This window comes from Bos javanicus, chromosome 5 (assembly GCF_032452875.1).
Source record: "Bos javanicus breed banteng chromosome 5, ARS-OSU_banteng_1.0, whole genome shotgun sequence".
Lineage (NCBI taxonomy): Eukaryota > Metazoa > Chordata > Mammalia > Artiodactyla > Bovidae > Bos > Bos javanicus.
The window spans coordinates 74,803,915-74,822,952 of NC_083872.1; the positions used below are offsets into that span (position 1 = coordinate 74,803,915).

General features: G+C 49.5%; 1 protein-coding gene across 6 annotated transcripts; it reads left to right on the top strand.

The window, feature by feature from the left end:
• Nucleotides 1-3,776: 3,776 nt before the first annotated feature.
• On the top strand, nt 3,777-18,654 carry LOC133247893 (apolipoprotein L3-like). 6 transcript variants are annotated; one of them, XM_061417298.1, is made up of 6 exons: nt 3,777-4,745; nt 5,025-5,143; nt 12,253-12,290; nt 12,473-12,581; nt 13,825-13,936; nt 16,406-18,654. In XM_061417298.1, exons 4-6 carry the CDS (start codon nt 12,506-12,508, stop codon nt 17,340-17,342), a joined length of 1,125 nt encoding a protein of 374 aa, XP_061273282.1. In that variant the 5' UTR covers nt 3,777-4,745; nt 5,025-5,143; nt 12,253-12,290; nt 12,473-12,505; the 3' UTR covers nt 17,343-18,654. The 6 variants fall into 6 exon arrangements, with proteins under 6 accessions (XP_061273282.1, XP_061273286.1, XP_061273284.1 ...); XM_061417300.1 differs by lacking the exon at nt 3,777-4,745 and adding an exon at nt 6,399-7,381 and having other exon boundaries at nt 4,810-5,143; XM_061417303.1 differs by lacking the exon at nt 3,777-4,745 and having other exon boundaries at nt 4,826-5,143; nt 16,406-16,847; nt 18,361-18,654.
• Nucleotides 18,655-19,038: the final 384 nt, after the last annotated feature.

Sequence of the window (19,038 nt, forward strand, 5' to 3'; positions counted from 1 at the left end):
TAAGTGAGCACAGAAGAGGGTGCACTGAGAGGGAAGAAGTCCAGGTCAGAGGATAGAAAGAAGTCCCAAACACGCACAGTTCAGGGAGGACAGGAGGCAGGACATGTCCCCCTCCAGGATCCCACAGTCTGTCCCCTGAGGTCCTGTCAGCAGGAGGCTTAGGTCCAAACACCTGGAATCTCAGTGTCAAGTTCCCAAGAGACAGACTGGGCCTGGAGACAGAATCCTTAGATTGATATTTCAGGCTGAAAGATGAGGAAGATGAATGAGTAACAAGGACCTGATCCCTGTGGGAAAGTCTCAGGTAGAGAGGCTCCAGATTGAGTGCTTCCTGGATGCACACGTGCCCTCTGCCCAGACCAACAGACATGACTCTCCTCACGCTGTTCTGGGTCCAAGCACCCCACACACGACAGTAAGTGCACCGCCCACTTCCCCAGCTGGAGACAAACACGAATCCCCTCCCCCTGCTGCATCTTGCAGTGATGTCAAGGGTGAAGGGCCCCAGCGCGATGCCAGTGCTTCTCCTAGTCCATCGGGCTCCTTTCTCAGTCTTCTGCATGCATATTATATATGTGCAGGCAACAGGGAGGTGCAGTGAGACCCCGACCCCCAGGAACATTGCTTTCCTGATTCCAGTCTTCACTGGGATCCCACTTCCTGTTCTTCTTTCCTGCGGGGAAATTCACCCCTGTGTAGCCTGGGCTGGGCCATCGCTGTGTCAGCACTGTCACCTGGGTCCTAATCAGGACCTCACTGCACCTCTGGGAGCAGGTGCTTGTCACCCCAGGAGGAAGCTGGGCCCAGGGACCAGGAGAGTGGCTGAGGCCCCTGCCTGGGGAGGGCCATCCTGGGTGGGCCCTCTGGGTGTCTTGAGCCTCCTCCCTGATCCATGTTGAGCTGATTGGTCGGGAGAACGCAGGGTGTTCCGTTCCAGGAGGAAGTGAAGCAAGCATGTGATGTTTCTGTAACACAGCTCATCCTGGGTCCAGTGCAGAGTACCCACCCCGCTGGGAGCCCAGACCATGCAGCTGTCTGTCCCCACCTGCTGTCCTGTCCCCTGTGGGGACAGGTGGGCAGGGATGTGTGCTGCACACATGTGTCCGCCACCCAGGGCCTGAGTGCCTCCGGGCAGAGCCTCTGCTGACAATTTCATGTTTCTCTCATGCCTTGGTGCTGGGCATCTTTAAGATCCTGCTCCCATCTCTCAAAAATGCCTGGAAGTTCACAGTAAGTTGTTCTTTTTCAAAGGGTGCTGTCCTGGACCTCATACCGGTGATGACTGCTGAGTCTGGGCAGAGCCCTCCCTCCAAAGATAGGGACATTGTTTTTGAAAGAAAGCAGATGTGTTATGCCCAACCATTCTTTAACCTGATAATTAAAAAGCTGTATATTTCCTTATGAAAACACTACAACTAATGGTTCAGATTCAGAAAATGGGGTAAAACCTAGAGAAGTAAAATAATTCGCCCAGTAAGATTATTGGCCATCTCCCTACAGTGCAGCTGTGTTTTTAGAAGCAAACTTCAAAAATCTTGTCATTTCTTCTGTACATACTTCAGTTCATCCCTACATTTTAAAAAGGTCTTTGCCTGGTAACTTTCCTGGTGGCTCAGAGGTTAAAGCGTCTGCCTCCAATGCGGGAGACCCGGGTTCGATCCCAGGGTTGGGAAGATCCCCTGGAGAAGGAGATGGCAACCCACTCCAGTATTCTTGCCTGGAGAATCTCATGGATGGAGGAGCCTGGTAGGCTACAGTCCAAGGGGTCGCAAAGAGTCGGACTCGACTGGGCGACTTCACTTCACTTGCCTGGTGGCCAGACCCTAAAGAATCTGCCCGCAATGCGGGAGACCCGAGTTCATATCCCTGGGTCGGGAAGACTTCCTGGAGAAGCGAATGGCAACCCACTCCAGGATTCTTGCCTAGAGAATTTCATGGACAGAGGAGTCTGCCGAGCTACAGTCCATGGCTTCACAAACACTTGAACACAACTGAATGACTAACACTTTGCAAATGTCTAAGTTCGCTCTGCCCATATTGTTGGAATTTAGGCTCTTGCAACTTCCTTTCTTTTAAATAACAATGCAGTGAACATATTTGTGTATTAAGTTTCCCCCTCATCTTTGAAGCTGTTTTTCTGGGGTTGGGCCCTGCAGATGACATTGCTGGGGTAAAGGGAATGAGCGCTTTAAAGGCTCCCTGTGTCTGACCCATCCCCCCCTGCTGCCCCCGCCCCGGGTGTCCCTGCAGGCTGACTTCACCATCGAGGTGTGGCCAAGGCCACCTATGAGGGCATGTTCACACCACCTGGTGCACAGCCTCCAGTGGCTGGATCCCAGGGCGTGGACCTAATTGAACAGGGGTGTCCTCAGTCTGTGGAGGTCCTGGCTTACACGAAAGCTGGTTCTTCTCAGTAAACTGTGTTGCTTGCACAGAGAAGCTAACAATTGGTTTCACTCGGATGCTGGGTTACACCCAGTCTGGGCCCAGCCTCCTCGTCAATGACAGTTGTTGATGAGAGACTTGCCCTGTCACAGCGCTGCTCCCAAGCCACTTGTGGCCCTTGAGCGCCATCCTGCACCTGGCCCCACTTTCTTGGCTTCCCCTGCTTCGCTCCTTAGGTTCCTAAGTATGTCGAAGCCCCTCTAGACTTTAAACTACCTGTTTAAAGAAACACTCTTTCTCTAATTACCTAGGGTAATGTACCAGAGCCCCGATATCCACTGCCACCTTGGTTAGAAATGCACGGGGACAGAGATGGAAGCAGGTAAAATCCCTTCAGGGCCCAGGTTCTGTGTTTCTCTGCAAGTCTGACTCCTTACCTGTCCCGTGCTGGCCCCCACGTGCCCCCTTCCTGGCGTCCCTCCACCCCACTTTCCCTGCACCAGGAGAAGTCTGTGCTCAGAGCATTAAGACCGATCCAGGGCCTTGGTCTTTCTCTAGGACTCCGTGGTGGCTGGGGTGGCATGTGGTCAGCGGTCAGCTCTCCTCTTCTACATCAGGGTCCTGGAGATCGAGAGCAACCTGTACCGCATGGGCCAGAGCAAGGTTTTCTTTGGGCTACTGTGCTGGCCCACCTGGAGGAGGAGTGGGACCTGAAGATCATCGATGTCATCATCGGCTTCCAGGCCTGATGCAGGGGCTACCTGGCCGGGAAGTGAGTTCCGGGACGCCCACCAGCAGCTCAGGGCCCCCAGCTGTCCTGTGTGGAGGCACTGAGGAAGCAGGGCCTGGCAGCCCTCACCCAGGCAGGTGTCCCCCAGGGAGGCCCACATGGCGTTCCCGCCCCCCTGCTTCCTGGATTTCTGCCTGAGGTTTAAAGTGAGCAGGTGGGAGTGGTGACTGTGCTCCGATTTTCCTGCAGAAAAACCCCTGCCTCCCTCTCTTCCTCCCTGTGTCCCTTCTGTAGGTGTGACACCCAGATCTGGCTGTCCCCAGAGGACCCCGAGCTCTGAGGAAGAGGCATCCTTGAACTCCAGCAGCTCCTGTAAGGTCAGAGGCAGACTTGTGCAGGTCAGGGGGCAGGGCAGCTGCCTGTTTGCCTCTTGACTCCTCTGTGTCTGGGCTCTGGGGCTTGTGTCCTGGCCTGAGCCCTGAGCTCTGGGGACAGGGTGTCAAATGAATGTTTGCAGGATGTGAGCTGCTGACATTCTCCTACCAAACACAAGTGCCTGAGTTGCTGGAACAAAGTGCCCACCTCTCCCCTCCTCTCAGCTCCCTTATCTGCAAAACACGTCAGATACATAACAGTTGGCTGTTACAAACAAAGTATGGTTGGCTATCCTCATGGAATAATCTCCTGTCCCTCCCTCAAAACCTGGGGGGAGGGGACCATAATGGCCCAGGGACATTTCCAGGGGTGAAGCAGCCCTGAGGGAAGGGCAGGCGGGCCTCCATGGGGCATCCAGGTCCACTGCAGTCACTTCTGCTTGAGGCAAACCGAGAAGTTCACCAACAGTCCAGCTGTAGGACTCTCAGACTGTGGGAACTCGACCTCCATTTCTTCATCTGTGAAACAGAGCCAGCACTCCTAGAGCTGATGTGAGATTCAACAGGAAAGGCGTGGACGGTGTGAGCACAGCGCCTGCCACATGCTCAGCCCCCGTCCACAGAGGCTCTTTGCTCAGGAACCAAACGGAGACAGGGCCAGCTCTCCGTTGCCGACTTCTCTGAGTCACCAGGACACTGGCTTTCTGATAAAAGTTCTCCTTTTGGAGAGAAAAAAATCTGTTGTCAGGTGGAGATAAGCGGAGATAGAAAAAGGCAACTTGCTCTCAGCCCTTCCCACGAACTTCTGCATCCACCTTCTGGCAGTGACCACCAAGGCCAGCCTTGCTCATGTGGACTAAATGCACTAGTTCCGTCCCTGCCAGCAGGGCTAAGTCTAGAGGGATCTGATCAAAAGGGATGGGGGGAAGCGCATGGACAGAGTGGCTGAGGGGTGGCCTTAGGCCCCTCTTCTAGGTACCATGGGAGGAGAACAGGAAACAGTGGACTCTAAGGCGAGGTCACGGAGGGCTTCTCAGAGGAGGTGATGCCAGATTTGGGCTTTGCAGAAAGCATTTCTCCTGGTTGGATGCAGCAGGTGTCCCTGGCAGAAGAACCTAGAAGTGTGAGTGAATCCTAGAAGCCACCTGGACGTGGCCCTCAGCAGTAGAGTGTGACCAGTGTGCACTGAGCAGCTGGTCTGTTCTAGGACTGCACCTCATACTGGTGGCACGAAGGTGAACGAGGCAGGCAGGCTGGTGAGTGTGGGGTTGGAGGGGTGAGAAGATGGAATGGGGGGGTGGTGGGGAGTGATTTGCCAAGGGACTCATGGTGTGTTGCTGGCTGGTCTTCCTTCACGGAGCCTGAGACGGAGTGGACTGTGTGAAGAAGGATGTGGAATGTCAGGACTGGGCTTCTTTCTCTAAGCGGGTCAGCTGGAGGTGGAAATAGTCCCAGGGTGGGGCCTGGTGGGCAGGGTGTTTGTTTGACTTGAACCACTCAGAAGTGAGGGTTTTGCTTTCACTTTTGCTTCCCAGAGTATATCTAGGCACAGAGGGTGTGTGTGGTCATTGCAGAGATGCACAGCTGGCGGCTGCCTCTGCACAGCTGAGAACGTCTGGATCTTGTTCACACTCAGCCAGAGGAAAACCCCTGGGTAAGCAGAAGGGAGGGACCCTGCCCATCTCCCCATCCTCAGGATGAATGTATGAGAAAGGATGATGTCACTAGTTGACAGAAGAAGGGAACTGGAAGCGCAGAGAGGTGAGGTCATGGCCGAGGCAGCAGGTTAAGCAGGGGCAGAGCCGGGATGTGGAGGCAGGTGTGTCTGAGGGCTTCCTCCCAGCCGAGGGCCCCTAAACAGAGCAGAGGGAGGGCCACAGCTGCTCAGGTGGGCTCAGCTCAGGATGTGGACTCCTGAGACATGAGCGGCAACCCCAGAAGGAAGGTGGGTGTTGGGTGTGCTTAGTACTTTGGGACATTGAAGGAAGCAGAGAGGGTAGAGGTGGACAGGGGAGTCAGAGCCTCCCCTCCTATGGCCTGGCCACCTTAAAGCTGTCCCCAGGCTGCTAGGCTGGGGCTGATGGGGGAAAGGGGATTTTTTTCGGTTACAAGGAATCAAAGTTTGTTGAAAAACCTTGCCTCTGAGAGCCAGGCTCAGTGCCAGGCCCTTGGGGACACTGAGGCCTGGATATAGACAGGAAACCAAGTGGGGAGTCAAAGGGCGTTGGCTTCCTGTGTTTGCCATGCCCTCTGCTCAGGATGGGGGTGATGGGAGGTCCTGTGTGGGGAAGGTGGCGCTGCTGGAAGAAGTGAGAAGGGCTCACTGCACAAGGTCACATACATCCCTGTGTTGCAATGTTAAGATAAAAAGCCGAACTCTAAGGACATCAGTATAACAGGAGGGGCATGAGCTTAGATCTATGTTTTTTACTGGCAGAGACAACCCTAGAAATGTTGGGTTATTAAAACCACATTTCCACCCAGCCCTTGCACCGTGCCCAAAGTCCTGGTCTCGCCTCCTCTCTGCCCACAGAGAACTGTGTGACCCTCGGCAAGCTACCTCCTGTGGAATTGTTTGTTCTATTCTCTTACTAAGTTTTTAAAAGCTGATTTCCATTTTCTCTGTGGGTGCAGATGTTTTTTTCTGACCTGGTTTATGGGATCCTTGGCAATTTTAATTTCCAAGAGTTCAGTAGGTCAGAATTACCATTATATCTTGTGGAATGTGTGTATTCAGAAAGGCTTTCTCAAATCAATGTTATTTTTAATGCTTCCTTCAGTCCCTTCAGTTTTTTCTCTCTGGTTATGTTGGATCCTTTGAATGATTGATTGATTAGGATCTTTAGTTTCTTCTCCATTCTCTTCCTCTGTCTCTCCTTCTCCCCTCCCTCCCTTTCTAATTTTAACAGGGGGAACTGGGGTTGTGCTGTGTCACTGAGAGGCTGCTTGTTTCATGTCCCCATAAGGGGTCCCACCCCTCATGTTTTGAACCGGCTGTGCCCAGGAGGGCAGAGGGTGCCCAGAGGCCCTGGACAGGAGGAGCAGCAGAGAAGAGACAGGGCCCCTGATGATGCGGGAGGGTTCTCAGACCTGGAGAAACTGAGCAAAAAGGGACCACGACCAGGAGTAAAGTGCGGCCTTCAAGAGGAGCTGGAGAGCAACTGGGGGAAGGTGGCAGAGGGAGGCTTGGAGCTGGGCCTCCAGGCACAAGTAACCCGTCACGCGGAGAGGCCAGTGTGGAAGCACATGTCATGGCGGGGGGCAGCCTGTGCCAAGTGAGGTATCAGTCTCATGCAGCTGGCCCTGTGGAGACAGAGAGTGTGAGGAAGACAGGAGCTGGGGCAGTCGGGAGAGTCCGGGTGCTCGGCCAGGGACTTTCTTAACGCCCCTTTCCCTTCCCAGGGAGGGTGCCTGCAGGCACATGAGGGAGATGGGGAGAATCTGTCTGCCCACGAGGAGGGGAGGGATGCATGACTGGCCATGCAGCTGGGCAGGACCAGGCTTCTCCAGGGTCCTCCCCTCTCCCACCAACAGCCTTTCCAGAAAGGGACCAATCAGAGGCTAACAGAGGAAGAAGCCTGGATAGGAATCCAGCAGAGGAAGCACTATCAGGATCCATATGCATCTGAGGCCCCAGACAAGGATCAGGACCAGGCCAAGAATGGGACGGAATGATGGAAGGATGAGGTCGAGGGTTCAGATGCGTTTACAGAGTTTTGGCATCACCCAGGATCCAGCCCTTTCTGCCCAAGCCCTCCTCTTCTCTCTGCCTTGGCTCTTGGTCCTCGTGTTTCATGATGTCATTCAGCTGTCCTGGCTCCTGGGTCATGCAGCTTCCAGGCAGAGAGGGTGGAGCGGGACCAGCCAGCGCTCTTCTCCCACCTGCTTCAAGGTAGACCTGCCTGTGCGAATTCTCTCCCATCACACAATCAGTGCCTCCAGCCTCCACCACCAGACACACTCCCTAGTGAACAAGTTACTCTTCCTGAGGGACAACCCCAGGCATCACAGAAAGAAGGTGATAGAAAGATTCTAGGATGGGAGCTCAGGTGAGGGGATTTGGGGGAGGCTCTAAGGAAATGGGGGCTTCCCTGATAGCTCAGTTGGTAAAGAATCTGCCTGCAATTCAGGAGACCCCAGTTTGATTCCTGGGTCGGAAAGATCCCCTGGAGAAGGGAAAGGCTACCCACTGCAGTACTCTGGCCTAGAGAATGCCATGGACTCTATAGTCCATGGAGTTGCAAAGAGTTGGACATGACTGAGAGACTTTCTCTCACTCACTAAGGAAATGGGTCCACTCTAGATTAGGTGACACAGAAAATAAGGGGCACTTCTATCAGTGGGGGTCTCGGTAGCTCATCTATGGAGACGGGAGACCAGAGTGAGCATAAAGGTGTGACTGGTAAAGAAGGAGCAGTCATGCTTTTCAGCCAAGGGAGAGGGTGTCGTGTTGATGGGGGCACAGTGACGGGTGTTTGCTGTCTCCTTTGCTCCTTCTCTCAGGGTGACCCTGTGTGAGGCTGGAGTTCTGTGAGAGCCTTTACATCCAACGGGAGAAGAGCATCACCCTATTGTGATACCAGGCCAGCCTTGGGATGTCAGGGGTATTCTTTCCTTCTCAGTCCTTTATAATGATCACATAAATAGACAGAAAGGAATATATCCATCGATTTTAAGACTCCTGTTATTATTAAATTCAATTAACAATGAAATATTTCCCACTACACTTACTCCTCTTTGCAGCATAGCTACCTTTTGTAAGCTTTATGTCTGCCTTCTTAGCCACACTTGATATAAACTCTTCTCATTGAATTGTTATGAACTCATGGCCTTTCTCAGAGTCAACTTGGCCCAGTGAAACATGATCATAGTATTCACTTTCCATCGTCAGCAACATTATTATATGTGAGTTACATTAAAGTTGCTCAGTCGGGTCCGACTCTTTGTGATCCGTGGCCTGTCAGAGGAGCCTGGCTCCTCTGTCCGTGGAATTCTCTAGACCGGAATACTGGAGTGGGTAGCAATTCCTTCTCCAGGGGATCTTCCCAGGGCTCGAACCCAGGTCTCTCACATTGTAAGCAGATTCTTTACCATCTGAGCCACCAGGGAAGCTCATTTCATGTGGGTGCCCCTTCTAAATGCTGCTCTGAACGTTTCCAAGAGAATCTTTGCCTTTGGGGGTGTATAGTTGCCAACCTGTGGATATAGATGCCGACCTGTGGAACTGACCTCCCCTTCAAGGAGTCTTGCTTCCTTTGAGTGGACAGAAGCCCATGGGTGCACATGTTTGTGGGCAAGGTGCTGCCAGATGATGGCTCTGCTTAAGGCCACAGGTCACTGTGATTGTCCTGGTTTACATGTATTATCATCCCTCCTTTTCCTAGAGAGCTTGGCTTCATCATCACAAACATGTCTGCTACACTGACAGTTGTCACATCGGGTGTCAGCTTACTTCTTATTGTCTCTTAATCCAATTGCTTCCACCACTTTTATGTGGTGGTGCCAGAAATCAACCCATTCTCATGGGTTACTAACTACTATGAAGTGACTTCTGCTTTTATAAAATTAAAAAAATCCAAAATGCTAAATGCATATGTTTAAAACAAACCAATTTATACAGATGGTTCTGTACACCCCTTCGTAGTAAAAAGCACTTTCAGTTGTTTGCTTTTTCTTTAGGTAATTAAGCAACATCCTTAGATAACATCCTTATTTACAGGGTCACTGAGAGAAGTAAAAATAAATGAATGCTTGAGAAGCACTTAGAATGCTGCCTGGTGCAGAGTGGGAAGTCGTCAACCACAATAGCTAATAAACATTAAGTATCATATTTTTCTTTTCCTAATTTAAAAAGTTTGATACTATTAACTTACTTCTTACCAGGGAAGATAATGATTTCAGTTATTCTTATACTTTTTCTTATATCTCTCACTATCTTCTCCTAATATCATTATATCACTAATGTTATATCTTCTATTCGAAAACTTTGTGGTTATATGCACTTTATTTGTGCCATTGTTTCTTAGGCCCTCAGGTTCAACTGGTGTTTCTTGATTCCCCACTTTGTAAAATGAGACTAATTCTCTTTCTCCCTTCAGTGCTTCAGCTCCCAACTTCTAGAAGTGTGATTTAATATTCATATTGATTGACAGCAAATAAATTTAGTTCTCATATTTAAATGCTTTGTTCTAGAAGTTAAAAGTCAAAGAAGAGAATTTACAGTTTTGTGATGTTTAAATGTTTCTCTTGAGTAACTTGTATTAACACTATCTATTTGCACATACATTTTGGCATAGCTTCAGTTTTTCCTGATGTTTGGAATTGCCTTTGTTTTCACCCCTTGCACTGTCTGTCTTCAAATTTCCTCCATTTCTTTGCACCTGTGCCTCATATGATACCGAGTCCCCTGTCCCCACAGACTCTGGACTTTTTACTCCATTCTGAACTGGTTTCTCTCTACATCTGCTGTGTGCCCAGCTGTGATCCTTGGATTCCCTTCTCTCTGGGTTGATGTTGCTGATTCCTGGATCACATTCAGGAATCTTTCTTTCTCTTGGTTATCCTTTGCATCATCACACACACACACCTTTTCTTTCCCTCTGCACCTCACTCTCAAGTAACTTGCTAAGGAACGACTGTGAATAGCAACGTTTCTATTCTCCACTTAGCTCCATTTCTTCTGTCATTTAAAGAAAACTTCTGGAAGCTTTTTTTGACCTTCTTTTCCAATCTTTCTTTAGACTTATTTGGTAAACACTTATTAATTCCCAAGATTTTTTTGTCTGTTTCATTTTTTCCCACTTCTCAGTGTATCTCATTTTATGAATATAAATCCTTTCTAATGACTTAATGACCTGGGTTCAAGTTTTAAAAATTATTTTCTTCCTTCAGAATTGTCCATCCATCTCTTCTGGTGTCATTTCTCATCTGTTTGTCTTAGTCACCCTTTTCCACATTGTCATCGTTTCCATGTATATAATCCTGGACGACCCATTCATATTTAAGAGGGAGTAAAGTTGACTGGTAAGCTGCCCTGTAGAGTGCTTGCCTGCTGCTGCTGCTGGTGCTAAGTCACTTCAGTCGTGTCCGACTCTGTGCCTCCCCGTAGACGGCAGCCCACCAGGCTCCCCGTCCCTGGGATTCTCCAGGCAAGAGTACTGGTGTGGGTTGCCATTGCCTTCTCCGAGAGTGCTTGCCTGAGGACCCCTAAATTCCAGAATACAGAAATATTTTTTCTGGAGTCTCTGAATTAAGATTTTCCTCTGTCCGGTGTGGATTTGGGTGAATATGTGATGGGATGTGGGATGCTGGGACTATCCCCTGCTTTCTCCTCTGTGTCACTCTCATTTTGCTCTAAGCAAGCATTCCTCTAGCCTGTACACCTTCTCTCTTTCTTCCCTCCACTCATTCTTTATTCAGCAGTCACTTCTTCATCCAGTCAGTCTTCAAACTATTGCTGAAGACTCTGGGCTCCTGTTGCCCACATTCCTGGCTTTATATTAGCAGCAGAGTTCCGAGAGGCAAGGTATGGGCTCTTGAGCCCAGTAAGTGGGTTGAAACCTCGTCTGTCATGGACAAGATTTCTGACCTTGGGCAAGTCACATAACATCTATGAAAAAAGGAGGGGAGTTGGGGTACATATCTCAAGTGTTACTGGAATGATCCAAATTATATTCGGTAAAGTCTTAGATCAACTATCAGTACAGAACAAAGACCACAAGCACAGAGACGCCTCCTATCAGTAGCCATTATTACACTGTAAGCATGTTTCCTATCATTTCAGTCAGGTCTCAGGAGGAGGAGCTGATAAATGCACTTTTGTCTTCTTAAATACTGCTGAATGTAATCAACATTTGCTTCCTTTCATCATCTACCAAGGCAATGTAATCTCAAACAGAATTAAAAAATTCTCTCTCAATAAAGATCTGTTTTAAAGTAGAGACTTCTGAGAATTGGCAAGATTAAAAGAACTGACACCCTCATATATGAATATAACTGTAATAAATTGGTGCAATTTTTTGGCACAACAGAGCGACTCTAGGTATGAAAACATTTAAAATGTTTAGAGCTCTGACCAAATCATTTACTTCCAGAAACAGCTTAAGGACACGGTCTCAAGTACGGGCAAAGTTTCATACAAGAAGAGTGTTCTTTACACTATTATTTACACAAACAATTAGAAACACCCCAAAGTGCCACAGTCAGGGGAGGACCGCAGAGAGGATTGGGCGCCATCCAGGTCCTCAGCTGCCCAGGGCAGGGCTGCAGGGAGGGGGTTGTGAGAGAAAGGCTCCTGCAGAAGGAAGGAGAGTGTGGGCTGTGGGAGCTACAGCACCAGAAACTTGATCAAGGCAGAGATTCAGGCACAGGGAGCAAGACATCATTTTGGAATAAAAAGAGTCATTTACCAATTAACATATATCCCCAGGTAAGTATTTTTGTATATTGTTGAGAGTAGAGCATAGTTATCATTAACCTGCTATTTGAATCAGAAAGACTTGGGTTCAAGTCCAGACTCTGGCACCAGCATGAAGTCTTGGGCTGATCCATGTTTAGGTGAGTTTCAGGAGCCTGCACATCATAGACACTGAATCAATAGTAGTTATTACCAATTATGACTCAGGTGTCCCGACATCACATAATTCCCAGAGTATTCCTTTCTATGCTCCTTTCTATGTGTTCTTCTGTCTCTGGTTTTACTGCTCCTATAACTTCACAGATGGCTGTCTCCTGTCTGACTACCTTCTCCCTGTGCCCCAACAGGAGAGCAGGACTCTGACTCAGCTTGGAAGGAGCTGTAGGTGAGTGACTTTTCTTAATTAACAGCCAGCAGAGCCCAGGGGACAGGGAAACACAGAGGCTTAAGTCCCTGGTGGCACTGGTGGCCGTCCCAGGGGAACCCACCAGAGGGCTCCTCCTCGCTGCTCCCTGCAGCCACTGCTCACTGGTGATCTAGCCCACAGTCTGTTTTCTCTTCCCCAAGGGTGAAGCCACACCTCCTTCCAGCCTGACTTGGATGGGTGAGCCGAAGGGACATCTCCGAGACCCTGCTGCCGCCATCATGAGCTCGATAGACCTCTTTTACTGCTCAGGTAGTCAGCTGTCTCTTGTCTGGCTGGTTTCCACTTGTGATCCAGAATTGAGGGTGGTGCCTCCAGGCTGAGACAACCCACAAAGGAATCAAAAACCAAGAAGGGGGTGGCTAAGCATTCCGGAGTCCTCCAGAGAGGCCAGGGGAGCCCCCTGCATTCAGGGTTCTATCCGTACAGCCTCAATCCCAGCCCTCTCCTCAGGGCACCAGAGCACGCTGTCTACTTCCTCCTCCACTGCCATCCAGCAAGGGACTCAGAAGTGAGGCCAAGACAGCCCGCAGTGAGGGGGACAGCTGATGGGGATCCCCAAGGTCAGGCGGGAGAGGGAGGGGAGGTCCCCCAACATCCCTGGAGCTTCTCCTGCCCTCTCCCTTGCTCCAAGCCTTCTTGTGCTCCCAGACCCTGGGGTGTCACCACAGAGGCTGTTTCCTCCAGTTCTCGCCCTGCCACCCCTCCACCTCAGCCACTCCACAATGGTTAGGGGACCCTGAATTGAACTCAGGTCAGGACTGTGCCTCCTCAGTCCTCAGGGAGGGGTGGTCAGAGCTTTAAATTATGAACTGGGGCAGAGGGGACATATATGTTCCGCCCATAATACCAGGGACCTTTGGTCAGGAAGATGGACCTTAAACACATTTTCAGTTCAGTTCAGTTCAGGCGCTCAGTCGTGTCCAACTCTTTGCAACCCATTGACTGTAGCACATCAGGCCTCACTGTCCATCACCAACTCACAGAGTTTACTCAAACTCATGTCCATTGAGTTAGTGATGCCATCCAACCATCTCATCCTCTGTTTTCCCCTTCTCCTCCCACCTTCAATCTTTCCCACCATTAGGGTCTTTTCAAATGAGTCAGTTCTTTGCATCAGGTGGCCAAAGTATTGGAGTTTCAGCCTCAGCATCAGACCTTCCAGTGAATAATCAGGACTGATTTCCTTTAGGATGGACTGGTCGGATCTCCTTGCTGTCCAAGGGACTCTCAAGAGTCTTCTCCAATACTATAGTTCAAAAGCATCAATTCTTTGGCACTCAGCTTTCTTTATAGTCCAACTCTCACATCCATACATGACTACTGGAAAACCATGGCTTTGACTACACAGACCTTTGGTGGCAAAGTAATATCTCTGCTTTTGAATATGCTGTCTCTGTTGGTCATAACTTTTCTTCCAAGGAGCAAGCTACTCAATGCCATTTATATTCCACCACACTTTCTTCTAATTTTATTCTTTTCTTTTTCCATCTAGAAAGTGAAACTGTTTTTCAAGTTGTTGTTGAACATTCCCAGGTCACAGAAAAGAAACTGACGGTCTTACTCCGAAACTGGAAGATATTTGTGGTTAAGGCCAGTATACCCAGGTAACATGCATGGGTTTACCAAGAATGTGACTCAGATCCCTCTGCCCCAGGCTAGGTTCCTCCTGGCAGGGACACCTCCTCCAGGCAGCATCCTGTAGTTGGAGTCAGGGATGTTCCTTCTCAAGATCCCAATAGCAGTGTTTCCTTTATGGCATTTGGTGGCAGTGAATGGCCTCGTGTGGTGAAGATATGAAACCTGCTACAGGGGCAGGTTATGTGACCTTGGACATGTGACTGAACTACTCTCTGCCTTAGTTTCTTCATCTGTTCAGTTTTATTGTGCAGACACTGAGATCATGCATGCAAAGTGCTTTGCATGATGGCTGACACAAAGTAGGTGCTCAATTAATATTAACTTTGAAAAAAACTTCTTGGGAAGAGACAGGGGCCAAAGATCTTTTTCCTAGAGAGGAGGACAAAGCAGGGCTCAGTTTTGAACAAGTCAGTAAATCCTTCCAACATCCTTTTGTGTTCCTGGGGATTCTGACTAGAGTCCTTTCCTTCCCCGACTTAGGAACTGTACCAACCCTGCAAGATCCAGCTGGTCCATATGGCAGAGAGGCTAGAGAGGAACTGGGTGGAGCTGGTGGGGCCCTGGCTCTAGTCCTGCCCAGCTGTGGGGCTCTGGGCTTATGTCTTGGAGCCCCAGATCTGTCCTGTGTCCAGTGGGAATAGCAATTCAATCTGATAGACTATGGTGATGGCCTCAGAGTGAACTGCAGGTCAGAGGTGGGGAAGCAAATGCAATCATCTAGTCCAGGGGCCCAGGAAGGCCTGGACCAGGGTGGGACCTAGGGGTCAGGGTAGAGCAGAGGGTCCAGATTGGAGGATGAGTAGGCAGGCTTGGGCAACAGGACCAGGACTAGAGTGAGGAGAGTGGGCCCCGAGGACACAGAAGTGAAGGGGCTGTGACCCTAGCAGAGGTTCCAGGAGTGGGAGGGGGGACATTTCTTTCTTCCCTGATGGGATCCCCTCATGTTGGGCTAGAGGGCCCTGGGTGATCATGTCCTCCACACCCTGCCTGGGACCTGGGTTCTCTCTCCATCTGGGACCCTCTTCTAGTCTATGTGGAGCGGCCCTGACAGTGGGAAAGCAGTGTGGCTCAGTGAACCCTCCAGGGTCACAGTGAGTGGCTGCGATTGCGTGTCATTTGAGGGATTCTGAGGAGGCTCATGCATCCCCACTGAGGAGGAGAACAGTTCCACCACTAGCTGTGCAAATGCCGGTCTCTTCAGGACTAACAATTCAGATGCGTGATTCCTCAAGTCTCTTGAGTCTTGGAGAGGGTCTATAAAGTTGCACATGGCCTTGGGGTATAGGCACATTTACCAGCTGACATGTAACATCTGAGAGGCCAAGGATGCTGGGTGATGGGTCAGGAGTCAGTGAAGTGAGCTGGAGAGTCCAAGGGAACCAGGACTCACAGCACATCTCCTGCTTCCCTGTCAGGTGGGGAAGTGGATGGACCCAGTGACTATTCAATGGAAAGATCAAGGGCACAAGCCTTGGAAGAGAGCAGATGCCAGGCAAAATGATCTTTAAGGTGCCTTCTACCTCTGTCTTCTGGTGTTTTTTTTTTTTTTCTAAGCATGCAGAGACTGTCTTTACATTTAACACCATTAGCATATTTGGAGCTTCCCATAATCACCCTCAGGCTTGAGAATTCCCTAGAAGGATTCTCAGAGCTCACTGAAGATGTCGTCATCCTGGTTATGGTTTATTACGGGAAGGGATGCAGTTTCAGCCACGGGGAAAGTCTGGTGGGTTCCACACACAAAGGTTCCATGTCCCCAGGATGCTTTCCAGCCTTGGATTCAGTGTGTGGCAGGACACACAGGGCTCTGTCTGCCAGGGAATCTCACCCACTTAAAAACAAACTATCCTAACTTGTGGTCTCCAGCTCCTCCCGGCGGTCAGACTAATGCCCTGGAGTCCAGCTCCTCCAGAGGTCAGAACTGATACCATGTGATCCAGAGGCCCCTGCACAAAAGTCACCTTTTCTGTTTGTCCAGTGGCCAAAGACCCGAGGAGATGAGGACACTCCTATCAGCCAGAATATTCTAGGGGCTTAGAGACCACTTCCCAGGATCAAGGGCTAAGAGCAGATTGGCTCCTCACTGCACATTAAGGTCCACGAGTGAAGGGTTTTCTGCTCCAATAAAACTTCTCTTTGTTTCTCTGTGGAGTTCCCACCCCACCAACTCATGGCGAGTGATGGTTTTGACCTGCCCCCGAGTGTCTTTACCAAATGCCTACCTTAATTATATCCTAATATGACTTTTGCTTATGTTTTCCACCATTGAATAAGTCTATAGAGCATCTACAATACCCAAATATGTGCTTGATGTAAAAAGAAACACTTATAAACATTTAATTAAACAATTTCTGTAATTTATGCAGAATAGATCCTCTCCAGCCTATTTTACAGACAAACAAATTGTCTTAATTCCTTGACCTTCATTATTACAGGGAGGAGGCAAAGGCACTATATGAGTATCTGAACAGGCTGAAAACAAAATTGAGTGCAAAGGACCCTAACACAGTCCAACAAGACCAGCTGGACAGAAAGAGGCTTTTGGAGGAGATTGCTGTGATGAAACAAGACCTGAAGAAAAACACAGAAAAGCTCCATGCTTTTGCAGACAAAGTTGACAAGGTACAAAAGGACTGCATGATTTCCAAGGTGGTGGCCCACTCCACTGGCGCTGTGTCTGGCGTCCTCAGCATCGTTGGCCTGGCTCTGGCACCTCTGACAATGGGGGCCACTCTGCCTCTCTTTGCCACTGGGTTAGGGCTGGGCATAGCGGCTGCTGTGACCAACGTGTCCACCAGCATCGTGGAACAAGTAAACACGTCATCAGCAGAAACCAAAACCACTCAACTGCTGCCCTGTGACAGGAAGAGATGGAAGGTAATCAAGGATTTACTCCTTAAAAGGAAACTTCAAATTACTTCTGCAACGAGGTCATTCATCAGTGGTCTACGAACCACTGAGAAGAATTTCCAATTTATCAAGGTGATAGAAGTCAGCCCTGCCTCAGCAACCAAAGTCAAGTTCTTCATGACCAGTGGGAAAACCTTCACCCATGTCAGCGGTCAGGTGTCGAAAACTTTTGGCCGCATGGCTTTCACAGAGGCAAAAGGAGCCCGTATCACTGGCATAGTCATGTCATGTATCGGCCTCGTAATAGATGTGGTCTTCCTGGTCAAAGAGTCAATACATTTACATGATGGAGCAAAGGCAGAGTTACGTGAAAAGCTGAGGCAGCGGGCCCAGGAGTTGGAAAACATATTAGATTTACTCACTGAGATCCATGAGAATCTCGAGGAGGGCTCAGTTCCCCCACCCCAAGAGGAGTGCAGGGACCTGGAACATTTGCTGGGTATCTCAGAGGCAGCTTGTTAGAGGATTAAAGGAGGGAGACAGCATTGATGGTCCTGGGTGTTAGGAATTTGGCATTTCTGGAGCTGAGCACAGCAAGGGAGGGATGGATGCAGGTGGCAGATGAGGGCAAAGAAAGAGCCTGGAGCCTGGACTAAGGGAGAAGGGGGGCTAAAGAGTGAGGGGAGGGGAGAAACCACTTATTTTGGACTAAAGAACACACTGGGGGCAGAATAAAGGCAAAGGCAGGTGGAACTAGCTGTGGAAGGCCAGGAATACAAAAGGGTTGAAAATGAGAGAAAGTCAGAGTGAGGAGTGTTCGGATCCAGGAGAAGTAGCCAGGGCTCCTCTATCGCCCTCCTCAGGGTGTGAATTCCTAGCGAGTAGAGTCTCCCCTGGTGGTGTTCTCTAGCCCTATGTCTCCAGCATCAACTCACCTTCAATTCCAGCAGGTTTTTATTAATTAAGCAGGGACTTCTTTTGTTTGTTTGTTTTTATCGAAGTGTAGTTGACTTACAGTATCGTGTGGGTTTCTGCTGTACAGCCAAATGTATTGATTATACATGCGGTTTTGTGTGCTATACAGTAAATCCCTATTGTTCATCTATTTTATGTAGGGTGATGTGCATCTGTTAATCACACATTCCTATTTACCCTTCCTCCCCTTTCCTATTTTGTACCAAAAGTTTGTTTTCTTTGTCTGTGAGTTTGTTTCTGTTTTGTAAATAAGTTCATCTGTGCTACTTTTTAGATTCCACACATAATTGAGATCACACAGTATTTGTCTTTCTCTGACTGATTTACTTCATTTATAATAATCTACATGTCAATCCAAGCAGCTGAAAACAGCACAGTTTTATTCTTTTATGGCTGGGTAGTATTCCAGTTATTTCGCATCTTTTTTCTCTATTGATGGACACTTAGGTTGCTTCCATGCTATTATACATAGTGCTGCTATGAACACTGGAGTGCGTGTTACTTTTTGAATTAGAGCTTTTGTCGTTTCCAGAAGTGCTGACTCATACACTAACTCTATATTTAGTTTTTTAAGGAAACTCCATGCTTTTCCACGGGCTTCCCAGGTGACTCAGTGGTAAAGAATCCGCCTGCCAATACAGGAGACGTGTGTGCGATTCCTGGGTTGGGAAGATCCCTGGAGAAGGAAATGGCAATCCACTCCAATATTTTTGCCTGGAAATAGTCCATGGAGAAAGGAGTCTGGCAGGCTACAGTCCATAAGGTCAAGAAGAGGGTGACACGACTGACGACTAACACCGGATCTCCTCACCTTGTGTTCTCTAGACTTTATTTCAATAAATAGCACTGATTCACTGAGGCTTCCTTGTGTTGACTGATGGGCTCACCTGGGTCCAGATGCCTGAGCTCCTTCCCTGTGAGCCTGTCTCCCAGGGTCTCAGGGAGCATGTCCTCCATGGCTCCTCCTGCCTGCACGCTGGCCTCGCAGCCAGTCATTTCCCTCAGACCCTGGAGCCCCCATGCCCCATGGGACGCCCAGGGGAGCCCGTGTCGTCTGACTTGGGCTGAGCATGGGGATGCTCCTCCTCCAGCCCCGGGGACCAGGATGAACACGGGGCACCTGAGGGTGACTGAGAGCCGAGGGCTTGTGTGCAGGTGTTGGGGGGGGGCGATCAGCCGTAAACAGAGGGGCAAGGACAGACAGCACACGCCTCTCCCAGGCTGCCTTCACGTTTCACCAGGA